We start from the raw sequence: 27,902 nt of genomic DNA on the forward strand, positions 1-27,902 counted from the left end.
CAAAATTCTTCTGCCAGCTTCTACAGATGTACCTTGACTGGTTGCATCCCAGTCTGGTATGGCAATACGAATGTGCAGGAAGCTGTAGAGTTGTGGACTCAGCCCAATACATCATGGGCACGTCCCACCCCAGCATCGGTCGTGTCTACAGCAGGGGCAACAGCCATTAAAGATCCCTCGCCATTCGGGACATGCCGTCTTAAAACAGCTCCTTTTGGGCAGGAGGTGCAGAAGCTTTAACTCTCACACCACCAGGATCTGGAGCAGCATCTTCCCTTCAACCATTCGGTTCTTGAACCAACCGGCACAACCCTAGTCACTGCCTCAGTACAGCAACACTGTGACCACTTTGCACTACAATGATCTTTTTGTGTTGTTCCTTTGATTTCCTGCGTGATTTACGTCTTTCTTGTGAATGTTGCGTCTTTGATGCGATGTGCCTATGATGCCGCTACAAGGAAGCTTTTCATTGCGCTTGTGGACTTGAGCTACTGACAATCAACTCCACATCATGAGCACTAGCCTCCGCAGGATCAAGGACATCGTCAAGCAGTAATGCCTCAAAAAGGTGGCATCTATTATTAAGGAGCCCCATCGCTTAGGACATGCCCTCTTTCTCACTGCTACCATTAGGGAGGAGGTACTCAACGATTCAGGAACAGCTTCTTCTCCTCTGCCAGCATACTTCTGAACCCAAGAACACTACCTCACTACTTTTTTACACTATTAATTTAACTATTTTATACATACAGTATATACAGTGCCTTGTAAAAGTATTCAGTCCCCAACCCTTTTTTCACACAAATAAGCATTACAACCAAGGATTTTGATCAATTTAACTGAATTTTTATTTATAAATCACATGCTTCTTTCTTTCCCCACTGTAGAGCCCAAAGTATGGGGAAAATTGTAAAGCATGAAAAGCTAAAAATTAAAAACCTGAAATGTCAGCAGTTGAAATGTATTCATCCCCCTTTGCTCAGTACCACCTCTCACAAATATTAGTCAGTAATCTTTCTGGATAAGTCTCTATTAGCTTTGCACAATGTGATGGAGCAAGATTTGCACATTCCTCCTTGCACAATTGCTCGAGCTGTGCCAGGTTAGTTGGGGAGCGGTGCTGGACAGCAGTCTTGCGGTCCTGCAAGAGATGCTCCACCAGGGACATTCATTTTCTTCGTTTGAAGACACTCCATGGTTGCCCTAACAGTGGGCTTTGGGTCATTGTCCTGCAGAAAGGACAACTTCCTCCCGAGTTTAAGCTTCCTGGCAGAGCCTAGCAGGTTCTTATCCAGGATCTCTCTGTACTTAGCAGCATCCATCTTCCCATCAATCTTGACCATATTTTCAGTCCCTGCTGCTGAAAAGCATCTCCATAGCATGAGTACAGTAAGGATGGTGTTATCTGCCTGATGCGCACTGGTAGATTTATGCCACATTATTAAGGCCAAGAAGTTCCACTTGAGTCTCATCTGACCAGAAGACCTTCTTCCACCTCTTTTCACTATCTTCTAAGTGATGCTTTGCAAAGTCTTCACAGGCAAGGGTATGCTTTTTTTAAAGCCAGGGTTTTCTCCCCTGCTACTCTTCCATAAATACCCTTTTTGTGCAAGGCCTTAGAGATTGTGGAGACATGAACCTCATCTCCAGTGGCTGCCAGACTTCTGCAGCTCACTTCAAGCAACTGTTGGTGTTACAGTAGCCTCTCTTACAAGTTCCATTCTTCAACAACAACTAAGTTCAGAGGGGCAGCTTGACCTAGATGGTGCGTCTGTGGTTTCACGTATTTTTCCCACCAATTATTCAATTGGGAGCAAGGACATGGCAGACCAATTGAATAATTACTTTGGTTCTGTCTTCACTAAGGAGGACATAAATAATCTTCCAGAAATAGTAGGGGACAGAGGGTCCAGTGAGATGGAGGAACTGAGCGAAATACATGTTAGTAGAGAAGTGGTGTTAGGTAAATTGAAGGGATTGAAGGCAGATAAATCCCAAGGGCCAGATGGTCTGCATCCTAGAGTGCTTAAGGAAGTAGCCCAAGAAATAGTGGATGCATTAGTGATAATTTTTCAAAACTCGTTAGATTCTGGACTAGTTCCTGAGGATTGTAGGGTGGCTAATGTAACTCCACTTTTTAAAAAAGGAGGGAGAGAGAAACCAGGGAATTATAGACCGGTTAGCCTAACGTCGGTGGTGGGGAAACTGCTGGAGTCAGTTATCAAAGATGTGATAACAGCACATTTGGAAAGCGGTGAAATGATCGGACAAAGTCAGCATGGATTTGTGAAAGGAAAATCATGTCTGACGAATCTCATAGAATTTTTTGAGGATGTAACTAGTAGAGTGGATAGGGGAGAACCAGTGGATGTGGTATATTTGGATTTTCAAAAGGCTTTTGACAAGGTCCCACACAGGAGATTAGTGTGCAAACTTAAAGCACACGGTATTGGGGGTAAGGTATTGGTGTGGGTGGAGAATTGGTTAGCAGACAGGAAGCAAAGAGTGGGAATAAACGGGACCTTTTCAGAATGGCAGGCGGTGACTAGTGGGGTACCGCAAGGCTCAGTGCTGGGACTCCAGTTGTTTACAATATATATTAATGACTTGGATGAGGGAATTAAATGCAGCATCTCCAAGTTTGCGGATGACACGAAGCTGGGTGGCAGTGTTAGCTGTGAGGAGGATGCTAAGAGGATGCAGGGTGACTTGGATAGGTTGGGTGAGTGGGCAAATTCATGGCAGATGCAATTTAATGTGGATAAATGTGAAGTTATCCACTTTGGTGGCAAAAATAGGAAAACAGATTATTATCTGAATGGTGGCCAATTAGGAAAAGGGGAGGTGCAACGAGACCTGGGTGTCATTATACACCAGTCATTGAAAGTGGGCATGCAGGTACAGCAGGCGGTGAAAAAGGCGAATGGTATGCTGGCATTTATAGCGAGAGGATTCGAGTACAGGAGCAGGGAGGTACTACTGCAGTTGTACAAGGCCTTGGTGAGACCACACCTGGAGTATTGTGTGCAGTTTTGGTCCCCTAATCTGAGGAAAGACATCCTTGCCATAGAGGGAGTACAAAGAAGGTTCACCAGATTGATTCCTGGGATGGCAGGACTTTCATATGAAGAAAGACTGGATGAACTGGGCTTGTACTCGTTGGAATTTAGAAGATTGAGGGGGGGATCTGATTGAAACATATAAGATCCTAAAGGGATTGGACAGGCTAGATGCAGGAAGATTGTTCCCGATGTTGGGGAAGTCCAGAACGAGGGGCCACAGTTTGAGGATAGAGGGGAAGCCTTTTAGGACCGAGATTAGGAAAAACTTCTTCACACAGAGAGTGGTGAATCTGTGGAATTCTCTGCCACAGGAAACAGTTGAGGCCAGTTCATTGGCTATATTTAAGAGGGAGTTAGATATGGCCCTTGTGGCTACGGGGGTCAGGGGGTATGGAGGGAAGGCTGGGGCGGGGTTCTGAGTTGGATGATCAGCCATGATCATAATAAATAGCGGTGCAGGCTCGAAGGGCCGAATGGCCTACTCCTGCACCTATTTTCTATGTTTCTATGTTTCATGATGGACTGCACTGAGCTCCGAGTTACATTCAGTGCCTTCCCCAGATTTGTGTTTCTCCATTAACATTTCCCTGACTTGTCTTGAATGTTCTTTTGTCTTCATTTTGCATTGGTCTGTTGAAAGTCTACCATACTGTTGGACCTTATAAAGGGGTATTTACCATATTCTTATGAATTAATTGAAAACAGGTGATCCTTCAATTTTTTACATTGACAGATTGGGTGAGTTGGTCAGATAGTATATTGCTACTGAGGAAAGTTAGCTTAACAATTACAAAGGGGGTGAATACTTTTTCAGCCTCACAATTTTGGTTTATAATTTATATAATTGTTGACAGATTTGGAATTTTTCTTTTGATTTGACATGATGCACAATGTTTTTTTAGATTAGCTCAAAAAATCTTAGTTCAATATATTTTAAATTTAGAAAATGAGACAGTAAAATGTGAAAATAGTTGTGGGAGCTGCATACTTTTTCAAGGCACTGTATATTGTATTCACTGTAGTTCACGGGTTTTATTATATATTTATTGCAATGTATTGCTGCTGCAAAAACAACAAATTTCTTGACATATGCTGGTGATATTAAACCTGATTCTGATTTAACTTTGACACAAACTGGTCCACAGTTTGTAACGTTATTACAAACATAGATGTCAATATTGCTTACGCCAGAAGTTGCTATGCAAGTCTGCCACAGTACAGCACCTCCAGAGGCAGGAGGGTAGATGGCTTCCATTGTGAACGACGACATACGGGCTTACAATGTGAGGATTGATTCCTGGTTAATGTAGCGTGCATGCAAAAAAACGTTTTAAGGATAAGGCCTGGAGTTGGAACTCTGCGATTGTCAGTTCCAAGCCTGGCTGTGAAAGGAGGAGGGTTGTGCATGGGGCTAGCATCCCCATCCTCTAAAACCCTACATTGAGTTCAACACTGACTGGCAGCTCCTGCAACGCCACTGGTGCCAAAATGTACCAGTCTCTGCTGTTCTTTTGGATTCATCAGCTGCTTGGAGAGGGACAGCCTGCTGCAGGGGCAAAGACGTGCTCTTCATATCGTGCGGCCCTGACTTAACAGTTAGGATGCAACATCCACGGTTGAATACAACCAACAGAGGGCCTCCATCCCAACGACTCGCTCACTCACTAACACCACCAGGTGAGGCATGTTTTAGAAGGATATCTTTGCTTTTTTAAAAATAAAATAAGGCTTTGGTTCTCGCGACGGAGGGGACAGAACAACCTTGCTTAAGAGTGTAAAAGTTTGGAGTCACAAAGTCATCCAGCAGAGACTGGCCCTTCGGTCCACTAAGTCTGTGCCTCCTCCCTGCCACCCATTTACACCAATCTCAATTCATTCTCCCCACCAACCTGGGCGCCACGGTAACTCAGCACTATTACAACTCAGGAAGTTTCAGAGTTCGGACTTCACCCGCAGCGTCCTCTGTAAGGAGTCTCTGGGCGTCCTCCCCGGGTAATGTGTGGGTTTTCCCCGGGTGCTCCGGTTTCCTCCCACAAGACAGACCGGGTAGGTTAATTAGCCATTGCAAATTGTCCCGTGATTGGGTTAGGGTTAAATCGAGGCTGCTGGAGCAGCACTGTTCGAAGGGCTGGGAAGGCCTGCTAAGTAAGTAACTCTCCCCAAATTCTAAGCCTCACCCACACACTGTGGGGAGGGGGGTGATTAACTTGCTGACCCCACAGGTCTGTGGGTATGTGGGAAGAAACGGGAGCACCTGGGGTAACCTAGGGGATCACAGGGGGTCAAACTGTTCACAGTGCTGCAAATGCAGTCTGGCCAATGCCGTATAAATTGTTTCAAAAGAGAGCCGCACAAGTTGAAGTCAGAACCTCCAGAAATCTGTAGGAGTCTTTCGACTTGCCACACTTAACCCATGTCCCACCCCCACCCCACCACGACCCCATCCCATCCATAAGAACCCAGGACGCAGTCACACGCGCTGCTCCTGCTGACATACGCACATTGGGGCCACAGCGGAAAGTGCTTGGCGTGCAAGGGCTGCTCCTCGGTTTCCAGGCTCGAGACTGCGAGGCGAAGAAGGGGAACAAAAGAAAGGCTGGTGAGCGAGGGAGCGAGACAGCAAGCCTGGTTAGTGACGGTGACGCCGCAGTCCTCCACGTCGGCCGTCCGTAGGGAGGGAGCTGATGGCGGAAGCGGAGGTGGGGGAGGTCTCAGGAGCAACACAGCCTGCAGGGGCAGGTCGGAGCGTCAAGCAGCATCTGTGTGGGGCGGGGCAGGGTAAGGAGCTATCGATGTTTCAGATCAAGATGCAGAAGTGTGTGCATATGAGAGTCTGCTCTAGTGTGTATATATATATATGTGTGTGTGTGTGTGTGTGTGTATATCCATGATGCCAGATGTTAAAGGCTAGAAAAAGGATCCAACATGCAGACGTCAGAAACTTGGGAGTGAAAAGAGAAAAGCCTGTGAACTCTCAGTGTCTGGTCGGTCAGAAGAGCAAAGGTTCACATTTTAGGACGGAGAGGGCAAGGAGGGGAGACGGAGCAACATCAAAGCCGTGAATCGTGGATCTGAGCTGTCACGGAGACCTAAAAGCGAATGGAAAATGCCAAAAAAAAAAAAAAAGCAGAGGGCCGGTCAGCATCTGTGGAGAGAGAAAGAGAGACAGAAGCAACATCACCATCACGGATCCAAACCTTTTGTTGTAATACGGTGGTGGTGGAGGGGGGGGGGGGGGGTGGTGGCAAAGCAGACAGCAGCGAGTTAGTTGTCACGGTGGGGTGGGGTGGTGAAGGAGACAAAGGGATGTACCTCTGGTGGGGCAAGACCAGAAGGGTTAGTTCATATACAACCTCTAATATACCATCAGGGAGGCAGTACAGGAACCTGAAGACCCACTCTCAATGCTTTAAGAACAGCTTCTTCCCCTCCGCCATTAGATTTCTGAATGGTGCATGAACTGTGAACACTACCTCATTATTTTGCTCCCTTTTTGCACTTTTACATACATCCTTATTTCAGCTCTGGGACCATCCCCTTCTCCGCCTCAGCCTTTCAAGTGACTGTCTGGACACTTCCTCGATGTTGTGAGAGTCTCTGCAAGTTCCAGATCCCAATTCTCCTCCCTCTCCGATCTGCCCTCCAACCCTCATCCTAAAACCATGCCCTCTGGGTTTGGATACTTCTGCCCCAGCGAGAGGTTCCCTACTCTCCCACCCTGTCTCTGCCCCTCGTCACTCTGTCCACATCTATCAAGTCCCCCCTCAGCCTCATCCGCTTCAGGGAGAACAGACGCTGCCTCCCCGGTCTCGCCTCATAGCCGAAACACTCCGTCCCAGGCAACGTCCTGGGGACTCTCCTCTGCACCCTCTCCAGTGCAGTAGCACTCCTTCCTGTAGTGTGGAGACCAGAACTGGACACTGAACTCCAGCTATGGGCTGACCAATGGGTCATGAAGTTGTATCATCACCTCCCTGCTCTTGTACTCTGTGTCCCAGCTAATGAAGGCAGGTATCCTGTAAGCCCTCCTCACCACCTTACCCACCTGTGCTGTCTTAGACAGACTTAGGTGCCTTCTGTCGCTCGACACTCCCCACCATTCACAGTGCGTGTCCTACCCTCCTATACCGAGGTCTGTCTGTCCCTTAATACTCCCCCCCCATTCACAATGTGTGTCCTACCCTTGTACAATGAGGTTCGTCTGTCCCTCAATACTCCCCACCATTCACAGTGTGTGTCCTACCCTTGTACAGCGAGATCCCATGTCCCTCAATACTCCCTGCCACCTTTACCTCCTCTTCTTCGCATGCTGCTGCCTTTGAGAGTTTACTTGCCCCTCGTTCCTATTCTCCCTCCAGCTCCACAGCGTCCAACCACTCCTCACAGCTCTCCGTTCCAGTACCACCTCGGGAGGGCTCCCCTCTACTCCCTCCCCAGTGCACACCCACGCTTCCTACAGCACGGGCGCTCTATGCCTGGCACTCTGTGCAGGGCACCAAGGGCAGGTGGGAGGGCGAGGGTTGAGGTCATACATACGATGTGCAGGGAGTTGTATTTGAGACCACGGGGAACGGTGCTTCTTTTGCTGAATCTTGGGATCCTGTTCGGGTTCTGCAGGTGAGGAGAATGGATACCTCATCCAGAGGCCTGAGAATCAGCCGCTGTGGCCTTTCAGCCCCTCTGCCACTCGATCTCCCCCACCAATTCTCACAGGGTGAAAATGGCCAAAAAAGACAGAAGAGTACAGCACGAGAACAGGACAATTAACCATCTCACTCATCCCCTCTGTCCACACAGTGTCCAGATACCCCCATTCTCCGCATGGCCAGGTACCTCTCTAAGAGACGTTTAAACATCTCTCTTGCCCATTAAACACCCCTAGCAGCTCATTCAAACTGTACTCTGTGCAGCTGCACAGAAGTTGCCCCGTCTCATCTGAAATGCATGCCCTCTGGTATTAGAAATTTCAACCCTGGGAAAAAAGATACTGGCTGTCTACTCTACCTACGCCCCTCACAATCCTATCGAACTGCACCAGGTCTCTCCTCAGCCTCTGCTGCTGAGAAAACAACCCAAGTTTGTCCAGCCTCTCCTTATAACGCATGCTCTCTAACCCAGGCAGCATCCTGGTGAACCTCTTCTACAAAAAAACATAAGAAACAGGAGCAGGAGTCGGCCATCTGGCCCGTTGAGCCTGCTCCGCCAATCAATAAGATCATGGCTGATCTGCCCACAGGCCACTCTCCACCTTTTCCCCAGAACCCTTAATTCCCCTACTATGCAATAATCTATCCAACCTTGTCCTAAATATATCTACTGAGGTAGCTTCCACTGCTTCACTGGGCAGAGAATTCCACAGATTCACCACCCTCTGGGAAAAGCAGTTTCTCCTCATCTCTGTCCTAAATCTACTCCCCCAAATTTTGAGGCTACGTCTCCTAGTTCTAGTCTCATCTACCAGTGGAAACAACTTTCCTGTCTCTATCTTATCTATCCCTTTCATAATTTTATATGTTTCTATAAGATCTTACATTCTTCTGAATTCCAGGGGGTACAGTCCCAGGCGACTCAATCTCTCCTCATAGCCTAACCCCCTCATCTCTGGAATCAACCTGTGAACCTCCTCCAAAGCCATTATATCCTTCAAGTAGGGAGACTAGAACTGCAGTTGTGGCCTCACCAGAACCCTGTACAGTTGCAGCATAACCTCCCTCCTCTTAAATTCAATCCCTCTAGCAATGAAGGCCATTATTCCATTTGTCTTCTTGAAGGCCTGCTGCACCTGCAAACCAACCTTCTGTGATTCCACACCCTCTCCAAAACCTGCACATCCTTCCTGTAATGGGGGAGACCAGAAGTGAATCCAGAGGTGACCTAACCAGAGTTTTATTAAGCCGCAACATCATTTTATGACCGTTGAAGTCAGTGCCTTGTCCAATAAAGACAAGTATGCCATACGGCTTTCTTTATCGCCCTCTCTACCTCTGCAGCCACTTTGAGAGCCGGAGATCGACACTGATAAAGATCATTAACCGTATACTGACCCTTTACGTTTGCCCTCCCAAAGTGCAACCCCTCACACCTGCCCGGATTAAACTCCACTTGCAATTTTTCTGCGGCTGGGTCTCCCTTCAACTAATCCAGATTAAATTAGGTCTGATGAGCTGGAGTTGTCGCACATACATCAAAACATACAGTGAGATGCGTCGTTTGCCTCGACAATCAACATGTGCTGGCAGCCGCCCGCAAGTGTCATCAGAGTAAGTCTGGACAACCTCTTCTCTGCTCTCTAAACCAGGCAGCATCCTGGTGGACCTCTTCACTATTGAACAGTTCTAATTATGATCTTGTACCACATTGTCTACCTGCACTGCACTTTCTCTGTAGCTGTTACACTCTATTCTGCAAACTGTTATTGTTTTACCTTGCTCTACCTCAATGCACTGTGTAATGATCTGATCAGTATGTATAGTATGATAAGCTTTTGACTGTATCTTGGTGTAAGTGACTGTAATTAAGCAATTCCAGTTCTCCCCCCCCCACCCACCATTGGGCGGAAGATATAAAAGCCTGAAAATTATGTTCCACCAGCTTCTACCTCATAATGCAGTGACCAGAACTGACTGTAATATTCCAGATGCCACATGAGGGGTGGCGAGGAAGGAGAGGCACGTGGTGGACAAACCAGAGATTTACAAAGCTGCAAGGCAACCTCCCACTCCTCTTTCTCTGACCCTCCTGTAGTGCAGCACTTCCTCCTTGTCATCCTCTCCCACAGTGCTCCTTCCTGGCCGTCCCCTCCCGTGGCGTGGCGCTCCTTCCTGGCCGTCCCCTCCCGTGGCGTGGCGCTCCTTCCTGGCCGTCCCCTCCCGTGGCGCGGCGCTCCCTCCTGGCCGTCCCCTCCCGTGGCCCGGCGCTCCCTCCTGGCCGTCCCCTCCCGTGGCCCGGCGCTCCCTCCTGGCCGTCCCCTCCCGTGGCGTGGCGCTCCCTCCTGGCCGTCCCCTCCCGTGGCGCGGCGCTCCCTCCTGGCCGTCCCCTCCCGTGGCCCGGCGCTCCCTCCTGGCCGTCCCCTCCCGCGGCGCGGCGCTCCCTCCTGGCCGTCCCCTCCCGTGTCCCGGCGCTCCCTCCTGGCCGTCCCCTCCCGCGGCGCGGCGCTCCCTCCTGGCCGTCCCCTCCCGTGTCCCGGCGCTCCCTCCTGGCTGTCCCCTCCCGTGGCCCGGCGCTCCCTCCTGGCCGTCCCCTCCCGTGGTGCGGCGCTCCCTCCTGGCTGTCCCCTCCCGCGGCGCGGCGCTCCCTCCTGGCCGTCCCCTCCCGTGGCCCGGCGCTCCCTCCTGAGGGGGTTGAAACCAGCCCCCCTCAAGCACAGTGCAGAAACAGCTGACAACAGCTATCCCGAGTACAGACTGACTTGTCCACCATTTTCAACTCAGAGATCTTAGTCCCAGTTACCAGCTCAGATTTGACTGGGGGCTTTATAGTCCTGTTACAAACCCCCACCCATTACTCGAATGGAGACCCGTGACTCTACAGCCCCTCTGCAGGTTGCAGGGTGTCATTACAGTGTGACATTTACATAGATAGTTTAACACAGAGGTTTACAGCATAGCTCAGACCCCTCTGGCCAACAATGGTGTGCCAACCTTTACACCTACTCCAAGATCAATCTAGCCCTTCCCTCCCACATAACCTTCAATTTTGATTTCTACCATGCGCCTATCTAAGAGTCCCTTAAATGTCCCTAATGTATCTGTCCCTGCCTCCACCCCACAGAAGTGCATTCAAACCATCCACCACTCTCCCCAATCTCTGTTCCAATCATCATAAAATTATGCCCTCTCGTATTAGCCATTTTCACCCCGGGGAAAAGGCACCAGCTGTCCACACAATCTATGTTTCTTATTATCTCTTACAGCTCTATCAACTCACCTCTCATCCTCCTTCACTCCAAAGAGAAAAGCCCTAGCTTGCTCAACCTATCCCCACAAGGCATATTCTCTAATCCAGGCAGCATCCTGGTAAATCCCCTCTGCGCGCTCTCTAAAGCTTCCACACCTTTCCGATAATGAGGCGACCAGAACTAAGCACTATAATCCCAGGTGTGGTCCAACTAGAGTTTTATAGAGTTGCAACATTACCTCGTCCCTTAACTAACGAAGGCCAACACCCCATACACCCTCTTAACCACCCTGGCAACTAACGTGGCAACTTTGGGGTATCTCTGGATACGGACCCCAAGATCCCTCTGTTCCTCCACACTGCTAAGGATCCTGCCAAGTTCTTCCTTCCAAAGTGAATCACTTCACACTTCCCTGGATTGAACTGCATCTGCCACTTCTCAGCCCAGCTCTGCGTCCTGTCAATGTCCCGTTGTAACCTGTGACAATCCTTTACACCACACCCACTATTTCCACCCTAGATTTTGACATGGGCAGTTGCCGTGGAAAGAGAAAACTGCTGTTTGAACCCTGTACTGTAAGTAATTGGAGTTCTCCTGCGCAGTCGAGTGAGACGCTGACATTGGCCTACCTTGGGTGGAATCCAGCTGCCCGCTTTCTTTCAATTCTTCCCTGATCTCAGCCGCTGCAGTGGGAGGGGGTGGAGGGGAGGAGGAGGAGGAAAGGGGTCAGTATTTAGAGAGAAGGCAAAGAGACGCCACAGTAACGAGGTGGTTAGCGCGACACTGACACTATTAGGGCATCAGAGTTCAGAATTCAATTCCGAGACCATCTGTCAGGAGTTTGTCCGCCCTCCCCGTGAACACATGGGTTTCCTTCGGGTGCTCCCGTTTCCTCTCATGTTCCACAGACATACCGGTTAGTAGGTTAATTGGTCATGATAAATTATCTTGTGATTAGGGTAGGGTTAAACAGGTTGGCTGCTGCGGCTTGTTAGGGACTGTCAGGAGAAGGGGCAAAGGGCGGGTTACTGGCATTAAAACTGGTCGCTTCGGGCAGATGGGGCTTGGGCAGTGGATTTAACACGATGTTTTTGCTCACAGAACAGCCATTCGCTGGATGTTTTTTTTGTTTTTGGCACCATTCCTTGTAAACCAGAGTCTGTTGTGCCTAAAAATCCCAGGAGATCAGCAGTTTCTGAGATACTCAGATCACCCTGGGCAGCACCTAATTAATTAGCTTGTTTATTTCGGCTTCTTCTTAAAGAGGTGCTGGATGCGCTCCGGCTAGCACTGCACCCCTGGTTCTGGGGAACGTAATAGTAGTGGGGAATGGAAGATAGTGGATTGAAAGTAAGTGACGTATACACTGGCTGACTTAATATGGGGGTAGGCAGATGATATACACACTCTGGGGACTGCTGTCTGTCTGAGCCCATAATGACCCTCTTCTGGTCAAAGCAGTACTGGGTAACTCCACTACAAAGATGATGGAAAAATATTAAAATCAATAGATATTCCTTGCAATATTTATTATAAAACACATATTAAAGCAAGCATATTGCACAGGAAACAACGTCTCACTGGGTTTAAACAGAGCAGGAGACTGCGTCCTGGTGGTTTTAAAGGGAGCGGGAGACGGGGTCCTGGTGGGTTTAAAGGGAGCGGGAGACGGGGTCCTGGTGGTTTTAAAGGGAGCGGGAGACTGGGTCCTGGTGGTTTTTAAGGGAGCGGGAGACGGGGTCCTGGTGGGTTTAAAGGGAGCGGGAGACTGGGTCCCGGTGGGTTTAAAGGGAGCGGGAGACTGGGTCCTGGTGGGTTTAAAGGGAGTGGGAGACGGGGTCCCGGTGGGTTTAAAGGGAGTGGGAGACGGGGTCCCGGTAGGTTTAAAGGGAGCGGGAGACTGGGTCCTGGTGGTTTTTAAGGGAGCGGGAGACTGGGTCCTGGTGGGTTTAAAGGGAGTGGGAGACGGGGTCCCGGTGGGTTTAAAGGGAGCGGGAGACTGGGTCCCGGTGGGTTTAAAGGGAGCGGGAGACTGGGTCCTGGTGGTTTTTAAGGGAGCGGGAGACGGGGTCCTGGTGGGTTTAAAGGGAGCGGGAGACTGGGTCCCGGTGGGTTTAAAGGGAGCGGGAGACTGGGTCCTGGTGGGTTTAAAGGGAGTGGGAGACGGGGTCCCGGTAGGTTTAAAGGGAGCGGGAGACTGGGTCCTGGTGGTTTTTAAGGGAGCGGGAGACTGGGTCCTGGTGGGTTTAAAGGGAGCGGGAGACTGGGTCCTGGTGGGTTTAAAGGGAGTGGGAGACGGGGTCCCGGTGGGTTTAAAGGGAGCGGGAGACTGGGTCCTGGTGGGTTTAAAGGGAGTGGCAGACGGGGTCCCGGTGGGTTTAAAGGGAGTGGGAGACGGGGTCCCGGTAGGTTTAAAGGGAGTGGGAGACGGGGTCCCGGTGGGTTTAAAGGGAGTGGGAGACGGGGTCCTGGTGGGTTTAAAGGGAGTGGGAGACGGGGTCCCGGTGGGTTTTAAGGGAGTGGGAGACGGGGTCCCGGTGGGTTTAAAGGGAGCAGAAGACTGGGTCCTGGTGTGTTTAAAGGGAGCGGGAGACTGGTGGGAGACTGGTGGAAGGCAGTGGGTTGAAAGTATGTGACGTCTACACTGGATGATTTGATATGGGGTTAGTCAGTTGATACACCCACCCTGAGAGCTGCTGTCTGTCGAAGCCCATAATGACCCTCTTCTGACTATAGCAATACTGTGTGGCTCCACTGCAAAGGTGACAGAAAAATATGAAAATCATTAGATATTTCTTGCATTATTTATTATAAAACACCATACGTTCACCTCCAAGAGGACTACAACCATTTCCTTGGGTTTGGAGGTTTCTGTGCTTCAATGACCCAGAGCGCCGTGCTTTATCTCTTGGTTGGGTCACCCAGGCCAAACAGGTCAAAGGGCAGAGGCCAGACTAAGAGTGGTCCACTGGTCCTCCAGGTTTGGGGGTTCAGCTCAAGGCTGATAACCGTGACTGGTCAGAAAAACAACTGTTAAGGAGACAGGAATGAGGAATCCTTCTTTACCTGTGTGTGAGTGAATGAACAGATAGGGATGGAGGACTTTCATTGCTGTCAAAAACGTCAGCAGTGTAATGGACACACAGTAAAGGATGCATATAGTTTGGGAAATGGTGTCCCAGTGGGTTTAAAGAGAGTGGGAGACAGGGTACCAGTGGGTTTAAAGGAAGTGGGAGACTGGGTCCCAGTGGGTTTAAAGGGCATGGGAGATAGAACATAGAAATTTACAGCACATTACAGGCCCTTTTGTCCACAATGTTGTGCCAACCATGTAACCTTCTCTGGAGACTGCCTAGAAATTCCCTAGAGCATAGCTCTCTATTTTTCTAAGCTCCATGTACTATCCAAGAGACCCTATTATATCCACTTCCAGCACCGCCGTCGGCAGTGCATTCATGGACCCACCACTCTCTGCGTGAAAAACTTACCCCTGACATCTTCTTGGTACCTTTTTCCAAGCACCTTAAAACTATGCCCCCTTGTGCTAGCCACTTCAGTCCTGGGGAAAAGCCTCTGGCTATTCACACAATCAATGTCCCTCATCATCTTATACACCTCTATCAGGTCACCTCTCATCCTCCGTCGCTCCAAGAAGAGAAGGCCAAGTACACTCAACCGATTCTCAAAAGGTACGCCCTCCAATCTAGGTAACATCTTTGTAGATCTCCTCTGCACTCTCTCTATAGTATCCATGTGCTTCCTGTAGTGAGGTGACCAGAACTGAACACAGTACTCCAAGTGGGGTCTGACCAGGGTCCTCTATAGCTGTAACATTACCTCACGGCTCTTGAACTCAATTCCAAGGTTGATGAAAGCCAACACACCGTACGGCTTCTTAACAACACTGTCAACCCGCGCAGCAGCTTTGAATGTCCTAGGGACACGGACCCCAAGATCTCACTGATCCTCCAACACTGCCAAGAGTCTTACCATTTATATTATACTCTGTTTTCAAAGTGGACCTACCGAAATAAACCACTTCCCACTTATCTGGGTTGAAGTCCATCTGCCCCTTCTCAGCCCAGTTCTGCATTCTATCGATATCCCACTGTAACCTCTGACAACCCTCCACACTATCCACAACACCCCCAACCTTTGTGTCATCAGCAAACTTACTCACACTTTTACTTCTTCATCCAGGTCATTTATAAAAAATCACAAAGAGCAGGGATCCCAGAACAGATCCCTGCGGAACACCACTGGTCACCGACCTCCATGAAGAATACGAAAAATCTACTACCACCCTTTGCCTTCTGTGGGCAAGCCAATTCTGGATCCACAAAGCAAGGTCCTCTTGGATCCCATGCCCCTTACTTTCTGAAGCAGCTGTGCATGGGGAATCTTATCAAATGCCTTACTGAAATCCATATACACACTACATCCACTGCTCTAGCTTCATGTAACCTGTTTGGTTACATCCTCAAAGAATTCAAACAGGCTTGTAAGGCACAACCTGCCTTTGACAAAGCCATGCTGACTATCCCTAATCAGATTATGTCTCTCCAAATGCTCATAAATCATGCCTCTCAGGATCTTTTCCAACAACTTGCCCACCACTGAAGTCAGACTCACTGGTCTATAATTTCCTGGGTTATCTCTACTCCCTTTCCTGAACAAGAGAACAACATTTTCAACCCTCCAATCTGCTGGCACTTCGCGTCCCTATTGACGATGCAAAGATCATTGCAAGAGGCTCAGCAATCTCCTCCCTCGCTACCCACAGTAGCCTGGGGTATATCTCATCCAGTACTGGTGACTTATCTAACTTATGATTTTTAAAAGCTCCAGCACATCCTCTTTCTTAATGTCTGTATGCTTGAGCATTTCAGTTTGCTGTAAGTCATCCCTACAATTGCCAAGGTCTTTTTCCCTGGTGAATACTGAAGCAAAGTATTCATTAAGTACCTCTGCTACCTCTTCTGACTCCATGCACGTTTCCCCTATGCACCTGATTGATCCTATTCTCACACAGCTCATACTCTTGCTCTTCATACTTGTAGAATGCCTTAATCCTGCTCACCAAGGCCTTCTCATGGCCCCTTCCGGCTCTCCTAATTCCATTCTTAAGCTCTTTCCTAGCAACCTTGTAATTTTCTAGAGCTCCAACAATACCTAGTTTCTTGAACCTTTCATAAGCTTTTTTCTTCTTAACTAGATTTTCTACATACTTTGTACAGCAAGGTTCTTTAACTATACTATCCTTTCCCTGCCTCAATGGAACATACCTATGAACAACTCCATGCAAATGTTCACTGAACATTTGTCACATTTTTGAAGTGCATTTCCCTGAGAACATCTGATCCCAATTTATGCTCCCAAGTTGCTGCCTAATAGCATCACATTTCCCCCTACCCCAGTTAAATGTTTTCCCAAATTGTCTGCTCCTATCCCTCTCCAGCACTATGGTGAAGGAGATAAGAGTTGTGGTCACTACCTCCAAAATGCTTTCCCGCTGAGAGATCTGACACCTGACCAGGTTCATTTCCCAATACCAGATCAAGTACAGCCTCTCCTCTAGTTGGCTTATAGAACCATAGAACATTACAGCACAGAAACAGGCCTTTTGGCCCTTCTTGGCTATGCCAAACCATTTTTCTGCCTCATCCCACTGACCTGCACCTGGACCATATCCCTCCATACACCTCTCATCCATGTACCTGTCCAAGTTTTTCTTAAATGTTAAAAGTGAGCCCGCATTTACAACTACACACTCCCACCACTCTCTGTGTGAAGACCCCCCCCCAATGTTCCCTTTAAACTTTTCCCCCTTCACCCTTAACCCATGTCTTCTGGTTTTTTCCTTTTTTTCCTCCCCTAGCCTCAGTGGAAAAAGCCTGCTTGTATTCACCCTATCTATACCCATCATAATTTTATATACCTCTATCAAATCTCCCCTCATCCTTCTACGCTCCAGGGAATAAAGTCCTAACCTATTCAACCTTTCTCTGTAACTCAGTTTCTCAAGTCCCGGCAACATCCTTGTAAACCTTCTCTGCACTCTTTCAACCTTATTAATATCCTTCCTGTAATTTGGTGACCAAAACTGCACAGAATACTCAAAATTCGGCCTCACAACCTCACCATAACATTCCAACTCTTATACTCAATACTTTGATTTATAAAGGCCAATGTACCAAAAGCTCTCTTTACGACCTTATCTACCTGTGACACCACTTTTAGGGAATTTTGTATCTGTATTCCCAGATCCTTCTGTTCTACTGCATGCCTCAGTGCCCTACCATTTACCTTATATGTTCTACCTTGGTTTGTTCTTCCAAAGTGCAATACCTCACACTTGTCTGTATTAAATGCCATCTGCCATCTTTCAGCCCATTTTTCCAGCTGGTCCAAATCCCTCTTCAAGCTTTGAAACCCTTCCTCACTGTCCACTACACCTCCAATCTTTGTATCATCAGCAAATTTGCTGATCCAATTTACCACATTATCATCCAGATCATTGATATAGATGACAAATAACAATGGACCCAGCACTGATCCCTGTGGCACACCACCAGTCACAGGCCTCCACTCAGAGAAGCAATCCTCTACTACCACTCTCTGGCTTCTTCCATTGAGCCAATGTCTAATCCAATTTACTACCTCTCCATGTATACCTAGTGAATGAATCTTCCTAACTAACCTCCCATGCGGGACCCTGTCAAAGACCTTACTGAAGTCCATGTAGACAACATCTACTGCCTTCCAATCATCCACTTTCATGTGGCTTATCTACATATTGTGTCAGGAAACCTTCCTGAGCACACCTAACAAACTCCACTTCATCTAAACCCCTTGCGCTAAGGAGATGCCAATCAATATTAGGAAAGTTAAAATCTCCCATCACAACAACCCTATTGTTATTGCTCTGTTCCAGAATCTGCCTCCCTACCTGCTCCTCAATATCCCTGTTATTATTGGGGGGGGGGGGGGCGGTCTATAAAAACCACCCAGTAGAGTTATTGCTCCTTTCCTGTTTCTGACTTCCATCCACACTGACCCAGTAGCCCATCCTCACATTCCACACACACTGACCCAGTAGCCCATCCTCACATTCCACCCACACTGACCCAGTAGATGTGATCACAGCGAGTGCAATGGAAGTGGAAAACAGATTTTTCCAGGAAATGCAATAGGATCAGGAAATGGAAGACAGTGGGTTGAAAGTATGTGACGTGTACACTGGCTGATTTGATATGGGGTTAGTCAGATGATATACACACCGTGAGAGCTGCTCTCTGTCTGAGCCCATAATGACCCTCTTCTGACCGAAGTATTACCATGTAGCTCCACTGCAAAGGTGACAGAAAAAATATGAAAATCATTAGATATTTCTTGCATTAAAACACCATCCGTTCACCTCCAAGGGGACCACAACCATTTCACTGGGTTTGGAGGTAGCCGTGCTTCAATAACCCAGAGCGCCGTGCTTTATCTCTTCGTTGGGTCACCCATGCCAAACAGGTCAAAGGGCAGAGGCCAGAATAAGAGTGGTCCACTGGTCCTCCAGGTTTGGGGGTTCAGCTCAGGGCTAATAACCGTGACAGAAAAACAACTGACAGGAGTGAAGAATCCTTCTTTACCAGTCTGTGAGTGAATGAACAGATAGAGATGGAGGACTTTCATTGATGCCATAAACATCAGCGGTGTAATGGGCAGTAAGTATGTAACACATGGTAAAGGATGCATATAGTTTGGGATACGGGGTCCCAGTGGGATTAAAGGAAACAAGAGATGGGGTCCCAATGGGATAAAGGGAGTAGCAGATAGAGTCCCAGTGGGATAAAGGGAGAAGGAGATGGGGTCCCAGTGGGATAAAGGGAGTGGGAGATGGGGTCCCAGTGGGATAAAGGGAGTGGAAGATGGGGTCCCAGTGGGATAAATGGAGAAGGAGATGGGGTCCCAGTGGGATAAAGAGAGTGGGAGATGGAGTCCCAGTGGGAAAAAGGGAGACGGAGATAAGGTCCCAGTGGGATAAAGGGAGTGGGAGATGGGATCCCAGTGGGATAAATGGAGTGGGAGATGGTATCTCAGTGGGATAAAGGGAGAGGGAGATAAGGTCCCAGTGGAATAAAGGGAGAGGGAGATAAGGTCCCAGTGGGATAAAGGGAGTGGGAGATGGGATCCCAGTGGGATAAAGGGAGTGGGAGATGGGTCCTAGTGGGATAAAGGGAGTGGGAGATGGAGTCCCAGTGGGATAAAGGGAGTGGGAGATGGGATCCCAGTGGGATAAAGGGAGTGGGAGATGGGTCCTAGTGGGATAAAGGGAATGGGAGATGGAGTCCCAGTGGGATAAAGGGAGTGGGAGATGGGATCCCAGTGGGATAAAGGGAGTGGGAGATGGGCCCTAGTGGGATAAAGGGAGAGGGAGATAAGGTCCCAGTGGGATAAAGGGAGTGGGAGATGGGGTCCCAGTGGGATAAAGGGAGTGGGAGATGGGGTCCCAGTGGGATAAAGGGAGTGGGAGATGGGCCTTAGTGGGATAAAGGGAGTGGGAGATAAGGTCCCAGTGGAATAAAGGGAGTGGGAGATGGGCCCTAGTGGGATAAAGGGAGAGGGAGATAAGGTCCCAGTGGGATAAAGGGAGTGGGAGATGGGTCCCAGCGGGATAAAGGGAGTGGGAGATAAGGTCCCAGTGGGATAAAGGGAGTGCGAAATTGGGGTCCCAGTGGGATAAAGGGAGTGGGAGATGGGTCCTAGTGGGATAAAGGGAGTGGGAGATTGGGTCCCAGTGGGATAAAGGAAGTGGGAGATGGAGTCCCAGTGGGATAAAGGGAGTGGGAGATGGGTCCTAGTGGGATAAAGGGAGAGGGAGATAAGGTTCCAGTGGGATAAAGGGAGTGGGAGATGGAGTCCCAGTGGGATAAAGGGAGAGGGAGATAAGGTCCCAGTGGGATAAAGGGAGTGCGAAATTGGGGTCCCAGTTGGATAAAGAGAGTGGGAGATGGTTCCAGTGGGGTAAATTGAGTGGAAGGTAGATCCCGGTAGGTTTAATGGGATTGGGAGACAGGGATCCAGTGGGTTTAAAACATCATCACAGTAGGTTTAAAGGAAGCCCAGGAATCAAACCTACTGGACAGGATATGGAAGCTTTGGGGTTTCTGAGGAATTGGTGCAAATCAGGGTAACAGACTTACCCTGCGATTGTTCTTGTCCCCATAAGGGGACTACTTGGCTGATTGTGGGCTGGTTCGGAGGTTCCAGTTCAGCAACTAAGAGTGGAAACAGTAGACGGGTCAGTGACAAACAGGGACAGCATTCCTGGAGGCTAAATCCACGCTACAGCAAGATGCTACAAGAGATCACTCTGTCCCTCAATACTCTCCACCTTCACAGTGTGTGTCCTACCCTTGTACACTGAACTCCCACTATTCCACAATAATCTCCACCATTCACAGTGTGTGCCCTACCCTTGTAAACTGAGGTCCCTCTGTCCCTCGACACTCCCCACCATCCATGGTGTGCGTTTCATATTTATAAAAGCTCCCACAGAAATTAAACTGCATCTACCATTTGCCTGCCCACTTTCCCACCCATCCACATCAGTCGGCGGTCAATAAAGCTGTAGCAGTCCCCGCCGCCACCTTGCATCCTTACTCTGTACACAGAGACACGACCAGTAGTTCCGATGGGTACGGATCACGTTGCTAATGGTCTCGAGGGCACTGGCGAGGGGCGTGTCGAGTGGCTCGAGATAGGGCGGCGTGTCACCCAGCAGCGTCCTCGTACACATGGACATGGATTCGGCGATTGAGGTCAAGTTGTAGCCACCCTGCAGTGGGGAGACAGAGACAGAGAGAGAAAGAGAGAGAGAGAGGTTGCGGGGACGATGGAACACGGTGGAAGTGGCCTCACAAGCTGCCTGACGCCTACCACCTGAGCAGCCGGATAAGAATCTTCCCAGAACCTCCTTGAACCAGGGGCAACGCAAGGCAAAACTCTGATCATGGCCACTTTGTCTATACAGAGAAAAGAGATGCAAGCGCACTAATGCGGATAGAGATACTCTCCAGGATCACTTGTAAATACTTACACACTCCCCGGGACCCCCTGTAAATACTGACACACTCCCCGGGACCCCCTGTAACTACCGACACACTTCCTGGGACCCCCTGTAAATACAGACACACTCCTCGGGATCCCCTGCAGATACTGACACACTCCCCGGGATCCCCTGGAAATACTGACACACTCCCCGGGATCCCCTGCAAATACTGACACACTCCCCGGGACCCCTGTAAATACTGACACACTCCCCGGGACCCCCTGTAAATACTGACACACTCCCCGGGACCCCCTGTAAATACTGACACACTCCTCGGGACCCCTGTAAATACTGACACACCCCTCGGGACACCCTGTAAATACAGACACACTCCCCGGGACCCCCTGTAAATACTGACACATTCCTCGAGACCCCTGTAAATACTGACACACTCCCCGGGACCCCCTGTAAATACTGACACACTCCTCGGGACCCTCTGTAAATACTGACACACTCCCCGGGACCCCCTGTAAATACTGACACACTCCCCGGGACCCCCTGTAAATACTGACACACTCCCCGGGACCCTCTGAAAATACTGACACACTCCCCGGGACCCCCTGTAAATACTGACACACTCTCCGGGACCCCTGTAATTACTGACACACTCCCCAGGGACCCCCTGTAAATACTGACACACTCCCCGGGACCCCCTGTAAATACTGACACACTCCCCGGGACACTCTGTAAATACTGACACATTCCTCGGGACTCCCTGTGAATTGTGAACACTACGGGACATCCTGTAAATACCAGCGCAGTCCTGGTGGCCCCTGTAAGGACTGCTACACTGACTGCTGGGCGAGGCTGGTCTCTGGTACCCTGCGTCCCCTGTGCCCACTTACCTCCAGCACCACCACCACCTTGCCGCCAGCCAGCGACTGCAGCATATGGGTCATGTGAGCGTAGCACTCGGGGGTGACCTGACACCCCCCCAGAGGGTCTCCACGGGCAGCATCAAATCCGGCTGAGACTAGCACCAGCTCCGGCTGAAACTGGGGGTGGGGGGGAGAAAATCGAGATAAATGGAGTGGATAGGTGAAGAGAAAGTGATGGGGGAGAGAAGTTAGGGGAAGTGAAGGCAAGGGGGGGATAGCAAGGGGTGGGGGCAGGAGGGGGGAGGTAGGAAGAGGACGGGGAGGTGGGAGGAGGAGGACGCGGGAGGTGGGAGGAGGAGGACGGGGGAGGTGGGTGGAGGATGGGCAAGGTGGGAGGAGGAGGAGGACGGGGGAAGTGGGAGGAGGAGGACGGGGAGGTGGGAGGAGGAGGACGGGGAGGTGGGTGGAGGATGGGCAAGGTGGGAGGAGGAGGAGGACGGGGGAGGATGTGGAGAGGGATGAGGGGGGATGCAGGGATGGTGGGCCAGGAGCGTTGATGGTGTGAGATGGGGTGGGAAGGGCAGAGAGGGTGAGGGGGAGTGATGGGGTGGGGAGTGTAGAGGAAAGGAAGGGGTAAAGGAAGGTACGTGGATAGGGGAAGAGAGAGTTGGGCGGTGACGGGGGAGAAGGGAAGGTGGAAATGGGAAGGGGAGATGGGGTGGAAGTGAGAGGGGTGCAGAGGGTGGAGAAAGGGAAGAGGGAATGCATATTATTGCATTGTTGCCACTAACCTATCATCGCCGCCCCACCCAACACACTGAAACGCTCCTCCCTCTACCCCAGTGTCTGCACCTTCTACAGATTGTACCACCATCTCTTGCCTTTGAGCAACCATCCCAGACCCAGCCCCCTTCTCTCACCAAGGGCAGCGAGCGCTGGGGAGCACCACCATCACCATCCGCAGGCTCCCCCTCCCAGGCCCAGCTGGGGAATACAGTGGATTCACTGGGACACATTGGGACCAGTACATTAAGCACAATTAAGCAGCTGCCCCAATTACCAGAAATATCATGGAAATAGTTTAAAAAGTTTTTTTTTAAAAAAAAAGAAACTGTTTAAATGTGTAACAAATTATACTTTTAAATGACATACAGAACAAATTACTACCAATGGTATCAACGCACTATAAAACTGTGTATTAGATCCTAACAGTCATCGACGGAGGAATTCACCCAGTGTACGCTGCCGTGTTCTTTTCATTGACAGGAAATGAACAAAATCAGTGCAGATAATGGACTGCCTTCATACAATGCTTTGGACAATCGCATCCTCCAAATCTTCCTCCCCTTTGTAACATTGAAGATGATTGTTGATACCTTCATATTCTTCGTAGTTCCTAACTTGTTCATTTTCAGTCCCGGCCATTTCTGGCATCCCCCAGCCCGAATGCTTGAAGCCGCAGTGAGCCAAACAGCTCGGAATTGTCTTTCTGCTTATTTCTTGCCAACTAATTCGTGACAAAAATCGCTGCTTTTTCAAGCACAAGCATACGCAACTGACACTACTTGGAAATTCTTCGCTCTAAGCACAGTGCAGTGTCTAATGGCCACAATAGCGTATGTGTCTGACACTAGTTTAGAAACAGTCCGGCCACAGTCTCCTGCCCCAATTAAGCAGGATAGTGCCCCAGATAAACGCAGGGAATCCCAGCCATTTTCGCGATTAGCTTTTTGAGAGTTGTCCAAAATAAGTGGCTGCCCCGATTAACCAAACTTCACCGAACACTGTCACTGCTCTAAATCCTGAAACTACTTTCCCCGGAACCAACTCCTTGAGGGGGATTCTGGAGGGAGACCCCTTCATCCAAGCGGGGATCCTGCCTGAGCTCATCCTGGTGAGTGGGTGGTCGGCATTACCTGGTAACAGATGGGCATGACGATGCGCTGGAAGGCAGCCATGTACTCCGAGTCCCCTATCCTTTTCCCATTCCAGGGGATATTGACGGTGAAGCCCTCGCCGCTGGCCTTGCCCACCATGTCGTAGTTGGCGTCCTCCGAGTTGGGGAAGAACATGCCGTGGTCGTAGCGGTGCAGTGAGATGTACAGGACGCTGGAAGAGAAGGGCAGGCAGTCAGCAGGGCTGCGCAGGACCCTACCCCTCTGAGTCGTAGCATGCTCTCTGACTTGCCCCGTCCCATGGATCACAACGGTGGCGCAATGCTATTGCAGCTAGAAGGGGGTTCTGGACTTTGGAGTTCCAACTCTGGTGCTGCTCTGCAAGAAGTCTGTACGGACCCCCCCACCCCCCCCATGAACCCTGTGGGTTTCTTCCCACATTTCAAAGACATACTGGTTACTGGTCATTGTAAGTTATCCTGGGCTTGGGCTGGGTTAAATAGGTGAGTTGCTGGGCTGCTCATTGGGCCAGAAGGGCCCATTCCTCTCAGTATCTCTAAAAACAAACAATAAGTTAAAAGCTAGTCCCATTTGCCCGCAATTGGCCCGATAATGGGGATTGCAACTCATTAGCTTCTCACAAAGGAGGATGAGGCACTCGAGAGTACTGTACTGAACAGAGACAGACTCTTCGACCCAACTCACCACCCGAACAAATCCCATTTGCCTGTGCTTGGCCCACATCCCTCGGAACCTTTCCTATTCAACACATAATTACAGGGGATTTCACAATTACATCAACATAGATTTCAAGTTTACATTAGCATAATTTCAAAATTATACTAACATAATTCCAGAATTATTTTAACGTTAAACGAGCAAGGGCATTTCAGTTACTGCACTTCCACAGCTTAGAAGGAACAGCGGTTATGAGGGGTGCAGATAAGGTGGGTGGTCAGTCTTTTTTCCCCAGGGTACAATCTAAAAGCAGAGGGCACAGGTTTAAGGTGGGAGGGAGGGACTTAAAGGGGACCCGAGGAGCAACTTTTTCACCCACAGGGTGGTCCACAGTGGCAGACGATGGTATGATAACAACATTTAAAAGACAGTTAGATGGATTGGAAAGGTTTTGCAGTGGTTCTCAACCTGAGGTACACAGGCTCCTTGCTTACAGGTATTGGTCCCTGGCATAAAATAAAAGGTTGGAGCCCCTGGTTTAGAGGGATTTGTGGGGGAAAAAATGGGCACACGTAGGCAAATGGACCAGCTTAGAGGGATGTCATTTGGCTGGAGAAGGGGCAGGAAAGATTCACCAGGATGTTCCCTGGACTGGAGGGATTGAGTTATAAAAAGGGGCTGGACAGGCTGGGACTGTTTTCCCTTTAGTGCAGGAGGCTGAGGGGCGACTTTATAAAGGTTTATAAAACCACGAGGGTGGATGGTCACAGTCTTTCTTCCTAGGCAGACGGGAGTCTAAAACTAGAGGGCACAGGTTTAAGGTAAGAGGGGAGAGATTTGAAGGGGAACTGAGGGGGAGGAATTACACACAGAGTGCGATGGGTATATACAGTAGCAGGGATGGGTACCAATTACATTTCAAAGACACTTGGACAGGTACATGAATAAGAGGGGTTTAGAGAAGGGGTTCTCAACATTTTCTATGCCATGGACCCCTACCATTAACTGAGGAACCCCTGGCCTAGAGGGATATGGGCTCAACATGGGCCCTAGATTAGATGGGAATATTGGACAGCATTGCATGAGATGGGCTGAAGGCGCTGTATGACTCTAATTGGAATGTCTAAGGGGCTGAGTAGGCGAAATAGCAGTTGTACCATGAAGCACCTCATCTCTTCGGAGCCAGGTCAGTAAATACCTCAATCCCGCTTCATGGGTGGGAAGGGGGGCGGTTTACCTGGGATCATCCTCAAACATGTGCTGCGTCCCGTTACCATGGTGAATATCCCAGTCCAGAATCAGTATCCTAGAGGATGGGGAACAAGAAGAGAGGGTCAAGTCTCTGAAGGAGAGTGGATTAATGGAAATGAGAAGGGACAGTCAGTCTGTGTAGGCGAGTAGGGTAACGGCAACGGGAACGAGGAGAGAGATTCAGTTTCCAAAGGCGAGGTGGTTAATGAAACCAGTTTGGACAGCCCGAGTTGATGTGGATGAAGAGCTGCAGGGGGTTAGGGAAATACCCTACCGCACCTGTGACCCCTCGCTCTGATACACCCCTCTCTGTCTCTCCCCATCTCCATGACCTCTTCACTCCTCTAGACCCCTCTCCATCAGTGAAATCCCTTTACCCTGCATCTTTCCCTGCTCTGTGACTCCCTCCCTTTCCTACATCATTCCGTCTCCTTCCCTGTCTCTGTGAACCCCTTCCTCCCTTACACCTCTCCCCGTTTATGACCCCTTCCCTCCTTACCACCCCTCCCACCTCCGTGACCTAATCCCTCTGTCTCTGTGAACCCCTCCCTCACCTACAACCCCCCCATGTCCATGACCCTCTCCCTCCCCTACATCCCACCTGTTTCTCTGACTCCCTCCCTTCCCTACACCTAACCCAGTCTCTGTGATAACCTCCCTCTTTCACACCCTGTCCCTCCTGTGACCCTCTCCCTCTCTACACCCCTCCATGCCTCTGACACCTTCCCTCTCCTACATGCCTCCCCATCTTCATGACATTAGGCCCCCGACCATCCTTCCCAGTTTCTTTAACCTTCTTTGGACTCTTCCCCATCTCTAAAGCCTTTCCTCACACCGAGTGCCAAACAACCTCGCGCATTCTTCACCCGCCCTGATTCTCCCGCCTCTCTACCATCGCACATTCCTCTCACCCTGCTCTCCAGTCCCTCTCTTTTTTATTTACAGCTGCGCAGACCAACCGTTACTCTGAGCAGGAAATACTTATGAGGCCTGGGAACTACGTGACACTTTAAATTAACATCATGTCAAAGAAAACTCCAGCTGTGTGGCAACAAAGGCTATGTGCGCGGGAGCATTTTGGTTACTGTGCGACCTCACACCCCGCAGGTTAAAGGTAAAGATTCTACCCTTCCACCTCACCCTTCTAGAAGCTCTCCCTAATCCTCTGGCCACTGGTATCCCCCACTTGCCCTCAAAGTCAAGTTTGGGCTCTTCGTCAGCAGGTAATCGGCTAAATAGTTGCAAGCGAACTCTGAGGTCAGGAGAACGCACAGTGAAGAGCACTCTGACTGTTTGCGTCACCGTCTGGTATGGAGGCTCCAATGTGCAGGACTGAAAGAAGCTGCAGAGGGCTAGAGACTCAGCCTGTTCCGTCACGGGCACTACTCTCCTCCCCAACTCGAAGACATCTTCAAGGTACAGTACCTCAACAAGGCGGTATCCTTCATTGAGGACCCCGGCCTTCCAGTATATGCCATCTTTTCGTTACTATTATCACGGAGGGCAGCACAGGAGCCTGAGGACCTACACTCAACGATTCAGGAACAGCATCAGATTTCACACCACCTTATTATTCCTTTTCTTTACGAACCTTTATTTTGTGATTTAATGTAATTTTATGATTTACACCACACCATTGCTGCAAAGCAACAAACTTCACGTTGTATGAAACAGTGATCGTAAACCTGATTCTGAACACTGCACCATGGCGCCCCCTATAGGTGGGAGTGTGCAACTGCTATGCAACGTTCACATACATGGAACGAGTGAACAAGAGGTCGCAGTTCGGACGGTGGACGACCTGATTTGAAGGTTGATGTCAGGGTAAAGTGTCGAGGCTCCTGAGACTGGCAGGGGAGGGGTGTTGCTGGTGGGATGGCGGGCGGGGGAGGAAGAGTAGACACAGTTTTACAACTCAAACTTACCTCAGGTCTTTCCTGGCCAGCTTCTGTGCTTGACGGGCAGCCAGCGCCACATTGTTGAAGAAGCAGAAGCCATAGGCGTGGTCGCTCTCCGCATGATGGCCTGGAGGGCGAACGATTGCCACCCCGTTCGAGACCTGGAGGAGGGTTGGTAGTGTGGTTGGGGTGGGGGGTGCAATGGAGGTGGATGATTGTGGTGAGGAAGAAGCAGGTGAGTCATGTTGCACTACGTCCGCTAAATACTATAGTCCAGAACCCTCATGACTGTCATAATGCA

General features: G+C 49.8%; 1 protein-coding gene across 1 annotated transcript in view; it reads right to left on the minus strand.

Annotated features, from left to right (window-relative positions):
• Positions 1 to 5,563: 5,563 nt before the first annotated feature.
• Positions 5,564 to 27,902, minus strand: part of hdac6 (histone deacetylase 6) — a gene marked incomplete at its 3' end in the record, with an annotated part of 49,488 nt that continues 27,149 nt past the window's right edge. Inside the window, exons 14-24 of the mRNA XM_072250257.1 lie at positions 27,629 to 27,762; positions 25,690 to 25,758; positions 23,796 to 23,988; positions 21,907 to 22,056; positions 20,614 to 20,788; positions 20,154 to 20,228; positions 18,240 to 18,308; positions 13,645 to 13,713; positions 11,589 to 11,642; positions 7,599 to 7,673; positions 5,564 to 5,626 (exon numbers count right to left, since the gene is read on the minus strand). Coding sequence (XP_072106358.1) covers positions 5,564 to 5,626; positions 7,599 to 7,673; positions 11,589 to 11,642; positions 13,645 to 13,713; positions 18,240 to 18,308; positions 20,154 to 20,228; positions 20,614 to 20,788; positions 21,907 to 22,056; positions 23,796 to 23,988; positions 25,690 to 25,758; positions 27,629 to 27,762 — 1,126 coding nt within the window. The remainder of the gene's footprint in view (positions 5,627 to 7,598; positions 7,674 to 11,588; positions 11,643 to 13,644; positions 13,714 to 18,239; positions 18,309 to 20,153; positions 20,229 to 20,613; positions 20,789 to 21,906; positions 22,057 to 23,795; positions 23,989 to 25,689; positions 25,759 to 27,628; positions 27,763 to 27,902) is intronic.

This window comes from Mobula birostris, unplaced genomic scaffold, assembly GCF_030028105.1.
Source record: "Mobula birostris isolate sMobBir1 unplaced genomic scaffold, sMobBir1.hap1 scaffold_2527, whole genome shotgun sequence".
Classification (NCBI taxonomy): domain Eukaryota; kingdom Metazoa; phylum Chordata; class Chondrichthyes; order Myliobatiformes; family Myliobatidae; genus Mobula; species Mobula birostris.